This window comes from Medicago sativa, chromosome 7 (genome assembly GCF_051527215.1).
Source record: "Medicago sativa cultivar Bolivia chromosome 7, Bolivia_mono, whole genome shotgun sequence".
Classification (NCBI taxonomy): Eukaryota; Viridiplantae; Streptophyta; class Magnoliopsida; order Fabales; family Fabaceae; genus Medicago; species Medicago sativa.
This window is the reverse complement of record NC_140755.1, coordinates 10,964,820-10,974,525: the sequence shown is the minus strand read 5'-3', so window position 1 is coordinate 10,974,525 and position 9,706 is coordinate 10,964,820. Positions and strand designations below refer to the sequence as shown.

Genomic DNA, 9,706 nt, shown 5'->3' with positions numbered 1-9,706 from the left:
TCCTGATATGATGCATGTAAATCATCTGCCGACAATCATGTCTATAGTAACTTAACCTATCCTTTGGGAATACTGTAATTGGAAAACACCGCTCGAGTTTCGGTAGTTGACGCTTTCAAAAGACTGGTGTCGCGCTTTTTTAACTCCTAATTTGCAACTTCCTTGGGCTCCGTGTATGGTACCTTTCTGTTTTGAAATTTCCAAAAATCAGAACTAGTTTTAGTTGAGTTTAAATTCTGAGTTGAATTTCAACTTTTATTTTAGAGTTAAGTCACTTCCGTTTATAATGATCCTGCAAATTAACATTCTTTGTCAACACAGTATCAAATCCAAATCCAATTATCGATTACAACCATAATACCATTTATCATAAAGATTAAATCGGAGGTTGGTTGGCAACCACTAGCATTCCATCAAGGCCCCTTTTTTTTTTTGGCTTTCGCACCGGTTTCCGACCCACCAAAGGTGGGCGACTAATCCGGCTCGTGCGTAGAGGCATGCGCACTGGTCTTTTTTGGCTTTCGCACCGGTTTCCGACCCACCAAAGGTGGGCGACTAATCCGGCTCGTGCGTAGAGGCATGCACACTGGTCAAGTGTTGTTCCCCCTGAGAATCGAACCTAGTATTCCCCGGGCAAGTCCTTGGAAGGAGCTCCTTGCCACTGGAGCCCAAGCCAACTTGGTTTCCATCAAGCCCTTTTTACTTAATATGAAATGAGAAAAAGAGTATAAATCTTATTAAAGTGTGCAGGAGGAGTACAATTGGTATTTATATACAAGGCTATTGCACCTTGTTTGCGAGTTTGGAGGGGAGGGAAAAGGAAGGCTTCGAGGGGTGGTTAATACGAGGGAAAATGAAAAATCTTTCAAAAAATTAAGAGTTGTTTTTATAGAGAATGATAAATTAATGCATATGTCAATTTACACTTGTAAACATTTTTCAACATTCTGATGGAAGCCTGTAAAGAGACTTTTCTTCTACGAAGAGAAGATGTACCCGTAGTGAGGACGATTTGAGAATCCTCTAAAATTTGGTGTTCTCTTCTCCCTTTATCTTTATTTCTTACAAATTTATTTGATATATGTCAATTGATTAAATAGGTTAATTGTTTTACATGCTTATTGATTGAAAATTGAAAAGTTAATTGATAGTTTAATCACTATACATAGATGACATTATCCTTTTGATTAAGCATAAAAAATAATTTTGTATCTTGTGACATAATTTTAATTTCATGAGTTTATGTTTAGTTTGATATTGTTATTGGTTTTGTGGATTACATTGTGTATCAATAGTTGATTGATTTATAACAATTCAAGTGTGAATTTATCGTTCAAAGTTGAATATTTGCTTATCTTGTTATCATTCATAGCTAGTGTTAAAACCACGCTTGCCTAACCTTCCTCTTGGCCTTATCTAAAATAAATAAAAAATACGCTTTAATTTTTTTCAAATGGGAATGCTATTTACCCCCCCCCCCCCCAGCTGATCATTGCATTCACCAATCGTCCAACATAAAAGTCTTTTGATAAAAATTAATATTTAATTATCATATAATCTTACACTAGACGAGCGAAAGTGGGTCAACCATTTTTAAATACTTTCACTTCATTTTTATTATTTATTTCTTATGTACATCATTCCAATCAAAACGCTTCACATCCTTGCAATCGAAGATGAACTTTTAGATTCCATCGATTTTTCTCAACCCTATAGTAATTTAAATTAAACCATTTGCAATTTCTTAACATCAAAAGCCTAGTAGTGCGACGATGGTAATATATTAGGTATGAGATAATATCTTCATTTATATCTCAAATCGGTGTTTTAAATCGTCAATTGCATGTTTTTATATTGGTTTATGAACCTTTGGAATCCAAAATCTTGTTGTATCACACAATTACGCCATTTGCAATTTCTTTACCCCAAAACCCTAGGAGCTCGGTGATGATAAGAAATTAGGTATGAGATTGTTTCATCATCTATATTCCAGGTCTGTTTTAAATCGCCAATTTCATGTTTTTGGTATTGTTTTATGAAATTGAGTTTGTTGTTGAGTGCAAGAGTGTGAAAACTAATAAATATTCCAAGGGGAGGAAAATCAACCTTTGGGATCTCGATGCAGTACACAATGACAATGAGTCCATTTGCAATTTCTTAACACCAAAACTCTAGGAGCACGACAATGGTAAGAATTAGGTATATATGAGACACTTTCTTCATAGAGATTTTTCTTGTAATTTATATATTGATGATTAAATTTCAAAAAAAAATACAGTCAAATATGTTGTCTAGATTTTAAAAAAATTGATGCACTTCAATGATCATGAATATGAAATTGTACATGCTTACCTATGATGTATTGATATATAAGTTATCAGTAAATTAATTTCACTATGATGATTTTCCAAATTTTTTTTTTTGTACATTAAGATGTTACAATTTATGTATTTTTTATCATGAATAATTTGTGAATCATGTTATAATGTACGATAATGTAACCTTTGATGCTTTGTTTAGTTTGGACAGAAAAGATTCGTGTTGAAAATTGAGAAAGATTGACATATTATAAGGTTATTCCAAAGATTAACTATATGGCAATTAAGACGACATAATGGAATATCTTATGATATACAAATCTTTTTTGAAGATAATAAGGTTAATGATCTTTTAAATAATCATATTTACATTAATTTACTAAAACTTTATATATATATATATATATATATATATATAACTGTCAAATATGTTTACATAATTTGATATCAACAAAATTATAATTAATAAGATATTGTTGGGTCACGGGGGTAGCCCAGGAGATCACCAACATTGGTTTCGTAACAGCCACATAAGTGAGTTGGAAACCACACTTTAACCAAAAACCTTAAGGTATTAGTTTTATGGGTCCTCTCACTTATAAAGCACTCAACCTTCAATTTTCTAAACAATGTAGGACTTCTAGCTGGAAATTTTTACACAACGATCTCCCACCTCAAGTGTAGTCCACCACTTCATCATGCCTATCCCTCAAGAAAAAATCATTTCATCCACAAACCCTTTCACTTGTACCGTTGTTGACACGTTCCATATCATTGAGACTCGGCACCTGGACACCCTTAGTTGGGAAGACTTTCGACAGAGAGTTTATCAAACCCTTCGTCAATCCATGACTCTGATACCGCTGTTAGGTCATGACGGGAGCCTGGGGGATCACCCACATTAGGATTAGAGGAACCTCACAAGTGAGTTTATACACCATACTTTAACCCAAAACCTCAAGGTATTGGGTTTATTTGTCCTCTTTTGTATACGGTGATCATTCTTCACTTTTCTAAGCAATGTTGAACTTCTAATTCACACTTGCTACACAACAGATATAAGCATGTAAGCAATAAAGTATTTTAAATCACGATACTTAATAAAGTACTAGGAGTTCCATATAGGTGTAGTATGGTAAGTGTTTGATTAGTGTATATTTTTAAGTAATCTTGCATATGATATTTTGAACGATTTTCAAGGCTTGAGAAGATTTCAGAAAAGTTTGATATGGTGAAGTACTTGAATCGATTTATCTACATAATGCTAATATGTGTGTGTGTGTGTGTGTGTGAACGTGCGAACATGTGCTTATGTGTGTGTCTGTGTGAGTGAGGCAAAAGATGGTAATAACAAACCACAAACTTATTATGTTATATTGTAACAAGTACTGGGCTATGTTCAATCCCCATAAACAATATTATTTTCCATGATGATACGTAAAATTTATAATGTTGGATAAGGTACTAACTATCAGTTTGGGAGGCAAATAAAAAAATCTGATAAAGATGAAAAATGTAATATTTTAATCTAATAAATACTAAACTATTTTATTATATTGTTACTCACTTGATAATAATAGTCTATATTCTTTCTAGCATATGTTTAAACACATTATAGTAATCAATAACACAAAAAATATCATAAGTTTATCATTTGAAAAAAAGTTTGTTATCATCAAATTATAATGTAATAGTTCTTTTGCCTTACTATTTTTCTCCCTTTTTTATGATTGAATATTTTCATGAATAAAATAAACTTGCAAAAGAAGGAGTAATATATAATAGTAATAAAATATTAAGTTACCGAGAATATGAATCATCTCTTTTCTATATCAATAATCTATTCATTCATAATCGATGAGACAACAACCTGCATTTAAGAACAGAGAGAGTATTAGTTTTCTTCTTCCCCTATCTTCATATCTCTTTTATCTTTGTAGAATACATTTTTTTCTATTTTTAATTTGATATTTGAATTGTTTGTTAATTCATAAATTATTTTATATCATTAAAAAATCCATCTATGGTTATTTGTTAAAATTTTCAGATTAATGTGTTACTTTAAAATAATGATAAATTTTTATGGCAATAGATTTTAAAAGGATTTGAAAATATATTTTACTGGATCTTAGTGTAAAAGTAATTTACACCATTCTACAAAAAAAGGTAGGCAAGTATTCACAGTTAAAACAAGAATTATAATAAAATCGTTAACACAATAATTGTCGATGTCACCTTCAATATTATTAAAAAATCTACTACCATAACATTAATATTATTTTAAAGAAAGAAATCTGAATTTTTAAGAAGTATCCATAGTTGAATTTCACATTAAAAGAATTTCTTTTATGATTTAACAAACCTATGAAAATCAAATTATTAATGGAAAAATTTTATTTCTAGAAAGATCAAACTGATTTGTGAATTGTTGAAAAAGATAACTAATACAATGAACAATGACTAGATGCTTACTCAGCAAAAACTGTTTTCCAATTAGAAATGACTATGATAGAAAAAAATCATAGCATTTCCATAGACGGAAAAACTCCATCTTTAATGTTTACCTTTTCCGGCGTGTTTCTGACATACCCAATCGCCTAATGGATTAATTTAGAGTTTATCTTATTGGGTTAGAATCAGTATAAAAAGGACCCCTTACTCCCCTAATTGGATGAACAATTTCAAAGTTAGAACCAATTACTTTTAAATTTTTTTGGTTTTCTAGTATTGTGTGTGTTTCCTCATTCAGGTATAATTTCAAAGCCTAGTCTTTATTATTGTTATTAGTTGTTTTTAATTTTGAGTTTGAACGATTGTAATTTACTTTGTTTTTGTTTTTTTTTACTGAGCGTGTAATGCATAAGTTTGTTTAAGGGGATCAAGTTAGTTTTTTTTTTTGTTCTTTATATTTGAATTGAGATTTTATTTTCGATCATTTTTTAGGGATGATTTTACTATTTGAAGAGATATTAAAACTCACAGATGGTTTTGAATGATTTTTTTCGGGGTGTTGTAGATGATTGTTGGATTACTTGGATGCCAACAGTGTTGGGATGTCAGTAATTCTTAATGATGCATTTAAACTTTAAATTTTCGCTTAAAAAAATACAAAGGTGTGTGGTTTTGTATAATTATTTATTTAAATTTGTGAAAAATATTGATACAATTTCTTTGGTTGGAATTGGTGAATGGTGCATGCAAGACCTTGTTTGTTTTAAATTTTGATTAAGTCAAGTACGATTTTCTTTTTCTAAAGAGTTATTATCTTTTATATTGTAAAATTCATTTACCATGAGTAGAGATGCCCCTGAGAAGAACATGTACAATTTCTCGAGTGTTGGATAGGCATCATTTTTTTCCTGTTACTATTGTCAATTTAGCGTAATTTCTTTATCGCGTTTCATTTTTTTTTGTTTTAATCATGTTTTAGGCATGGTTTTTATGCTTTTATTCTTTAACTTCAACAATTAGTAAATATCAGTTATGTTGGTATTTCTAATCCTTTCATGGATGCTAGATGGTGAAAATGATGATGGATTTCTTGAGAACCCATACTAGTTTTTCTTAAGAAACTTTTTCTACACAACTTTTTTTTATGAGTGAGTGGGAAATGCATTAAACGTTTTGGGGACCATAGAAATATTTGTAGAAATAGATTTGTTTTGTTTGAAACTAGGTGCCAACAAAGGCCACTTCAATATACTTTACGAGTATGAGTTTACTTGGATTGTCTTATGTAGAATTGTAGAGCATGAATGTCCACATGGCATTCTAGAAAATTTGTAGTAATGCAACAATATGATGTTGAGGCAACCTTTAAACTCAGCTTTAATAATGACAAAAAAAAACTCTACTTTAATATTATATTCCATTATGATATGTTTGTACTGTTGGAATAATACCTTTGCAATTGTTAAAATTTACTTGTTTTGCCGTCAAGGGAATGCTCTTACTGACTAACAATTTATCTTTATTATTCTATGAACATTATATTATTATGGTGAGCATATGATGATTTCTACTATTTCAATATTCTTAAATATTTTAAACATCCAGGGACTGCCAAATATTTTCGTTGCTCTAGGTCTAGTAGTAAAAATGGAAGAGAAACCCTCAAAGGCATTGGGTGGAGTTTCACTCAATCAAAAGCGGAAGAGGGATGCCAAATGTGTTGCATGTTGGACTGGAGTTTCGGCACCAACAAGTGTGGTTGATAAAAAAATGACGTTGGCTAGAGATGTATGCAAACCAGATGATTCTTGTCCTGATATTTCCAAGTCATTGGTTAGTTATTATTTGAACTATAAGAAAAGTGGGATACCAAAACGTCTGATGTTCTATAAAAATGGTAGATGGATTGACTATCCAGAGGATGTTGTTGACTTGGTTAAGAAAGATTTCAAAATTAAGAAGACATTTGTAGAGGTAGAGCTAGATGACCAGGAGGTTTTGCTAGACTTTTTGCATATGTATCATGTGGATCTAAAAACATGTTTGCAACAACCCATTGCTTGGGTTGATGAGGAAGGGAATTACTTTTTCCCTAAAGCTTTAGTTGGTTCTACTGAAGAACCCCATAATATAAGGGAGATGGAGGGTGAAGAAAGTCTTGATACGAAAGATCCAAGAGAACATGGATCCAGGTTGAGGAAGTATAGTCGAGAGTCTAATGCTGCAACTAAGAATGTAAAATCTGACGGTCATGCTATCACTACCAAAATGGGAGTTGGATTTGTTTCTATAGCTAATAAGCAAGATTTAGATTATTATACTGAATCTTTATATGGAAAATTGGATGTGGGTTCTGTACAGAAGATGTTTCTTAAAGGAATGGGTTCTTTTGGCATTAGCGAGTCTAATATTGTTGAGATTTATAGCAACTCGGGAAGGTTAATGCAAACACGGCTGCAATTATTCCAAGAGCAAGCTAATATCACAAATGGAGTTCGAGGGGATGCTAATGTTCGATATGCGTGGCTTGCTTGTTCTAAAAAGGAATTGTCAACAATGATGGAATATGGACTTAGTCATTATGAGCTATCTCCGTCCAGATGCATATATGGCTTTGGTGTTCATCTAGCAGCTGTTACCTACCCTTCTCTCTGGTTAGTTATTATATGATCAACATTGAACCTCATACATTTTTATTATTGTTGTTGTTGTTGCTGCTGTTGTTGTTGGTGTTGTTGTTGTTGTTTTTTTTATTATTATTATTATTATTATTATTATTATTATTATATCAAAGATTATTCTGTTGGATTTCTCAGAGGATTTAGTTTTCCCATGTTCACAGTTCACTTTATTGTGATGTCGACGAAAAGGGAATTAAGCATATGCTCCTATGTCGTGTCATAATGGGGAACATGGAGCTTCTTCATCCTGGCACTAATCAACTTCGTTCAAGTGGTTACGAATACGATAATGGGGTGGATGATGTTCAATGCCCAAAGTGCTATGTGGTGTGGAACATGAATATGAACACACACATTTATCCAGAATTTGTTGTTAGCTTCAAGCACCCTTTGGTTTTTGAAGGTAATGTAATGTCCCTTTAATATTTCTTTCAACAACGGAAAAGTCTTCTTGATCACGACACGTGATGTTTTTATTTTGTTTTGTAACAGGAAATTTTTGTTCAAATGAGTGTAAGAAAAATGGTTGTCGACATTCTACAGTGGGCACTGTAAGCTTTTTCTCGAGTTTTGCTTCTTATGTTTTTCTAGTTTTCTATGTAAAAGGCAATGTTATCACCAATTTTTTTTAAATGTTTTTAAAATCTAACAATGATTTCTTTAGTTTACAGCTCTCCATTCTAATATTTCTTTTATCTTATGATATTAACCCATTCATGTGCAACATTTTGTGGCATTCATCTTTTGAGGTTCATCTTTTGGATTTAATCCTATACTTATTTTTTTTTATTACTTTTATCCAAACAATTTTGGTTTGTGGGATGCCTTAGGTAAAAGCTACTAGTGTTCCTGCTAACATCAGACGAACTCCAAGTTCCGCCAGGCTGCCTTTACCGATGCCTTTTTCCGTGCTTTTATCTTCGATGAGAAACATTGTTCCTTCTCATACTATGTTTCTTATAGACGCCCAATACGCGTTGTTGATGGTATGTAAATGATGTCCAATTTATGCCTATGTCTTAAATAGTAAAATATCACTAATGTATCACGTCGTGCTTGTGCAGACAAGGAAGATTACTTGTGCTGATTTTGTGTCGAAGTTGAGGTCGGTTGTTGGAAACAATGTACTGAAATCTGCAATGTATAATGTTGTATCCAAGGTACTGAATTTATTTAATTTTCTATAAGTTTATTTGGTTTAAAGTATTATATATCTTTTGATCTTGTCTCGTCACTACCCATTAAAATTACTTGAAGTTGTAGTTACTAATGTTATGGTTAACTTTTGTATTGTGTAATCATATGATCTATCTCTTGCAATTTGATTATGCATCCTAATGTTTAGTTGGCTTCTTGCAGAGACCACCAGGTGGTGGATCGAATGGCTCAAACGTGAAGCAAGAATGAGACTTTAAAGTGAGGAGGCAGAGATCTTTCACTTCGAGTTATCTATTGTTAACATAAAGTTGTGACATTGTTTTCTTCTAGGAGTTTTTTTTTTTAATTTCATTTTATCATCTAAATTTCAGTTTTGAACTGGAACTGTAGCACATGTTTCATTCTGGAACTTGTAGTGGTTTATGTTGAAATGTCTACTGATCATATGTACTCAACCCTGTTTATGAGATTTTGGTGTCGTGAGACAAAACTAAAATTTGGGCCCTAACTAATAAGCAATTTAAAAAAATTGAATTCCCAAAGTCTACCAAATGTAACACCCATACTAGACGTATCTAGAAAATCTAGTATGTGCGTTAGTTTAGTACTGGATACATTAAAAATTTACAACATAAATACTTCGAATGAATATCGTATACAACAAATGCGTTCGTACAATAAGTTTACAACTCAACTTTTCTAAAATATAATAAAGGCATCCTTGATTATCCAGAACATGTTGCAGCTGGTACGAACGAACACTTGCTGAAACATCCATCCGGCTACTAGTTTGCTAATCCTTCCTGATATCTGAAACAAAAAAGGATTGGGATGAGACATAATGTCTCAGTGAGTTCCGCCTAACCCTAGGCTATAGGCAACCACGGGGAAAACCTATGGTCACCACGTGTCTACAATACAACCTACCGGTTGATTATACGTGTGTGGGGACTTACTTTCTTAGACGGCGGTGCTTACTAGGGCCGTCTTAATTTTCTTAACTTGTTACAGGCTTCTCTTCTTATACGTGTCATGGCGGTAAAGGGGAATCTAATACCGCAATGCCAAGATACGCTCTAAGCATCAAGACTCTCATAA

At 32.4% G+C, this 9,706-nt stretch overlaps 1 protein-coding gene across 1 annotated transcript; it reads left to right on the top strand.

The window, feature by feature from the left end:
• The first annotated feature begins 6,416 nt into the window (after positions 1-6,416).
• LOC146904194 (putative inactive poly [ADP-ribose] polymerase SRO1) lies at positions 6,417-8,857 on the top strand. Its single transcript, XM_085727219.1, has 6 exons — positions 6,417-7,423; positions 7,612-7,853; positions 7,943-8,001; positions 8,281-8,436; positions 8,515-8,610; positions 8,810-8,857. Exons 1-6 carry the CDS (start codon positions 6,417-6,419, stop codon positions 8,855-8,857), a joined length of 1,608 nt encoding a protein of 535 aa, XP_085583345.1.
• Positions 8,858-9,706: the final 849 nt, after the last annotated feature.

What these genes read in the sequence shown, in the direction of transcription:
- LOC146904194 (XM_085727219.1), top strand. Translation starts at nt 6,417, where the DNA reads ATGGAAGAGAAACCCTCAAAGGCATTGGGTGGAGTTTCACTCAATCAA. An exon ending in GACATTCTACAGTGGGCACT is followed by an intron (nt 8,002 to 8,280) that starts GTAAGCTTTTTC and finishes GGGATGCCTTAG; the next exon opens with GTAAAAGCTACTAGTGTTCC. An exon ending in TGTATAATGTTGTATCCAAG is followed by an intron (nt 8,611 to 8,809) that starts GTACTGAATTTA and finishes GGCTTCTTGCAG; the next exon opens with AGACCACCAGGTGGTGGATC.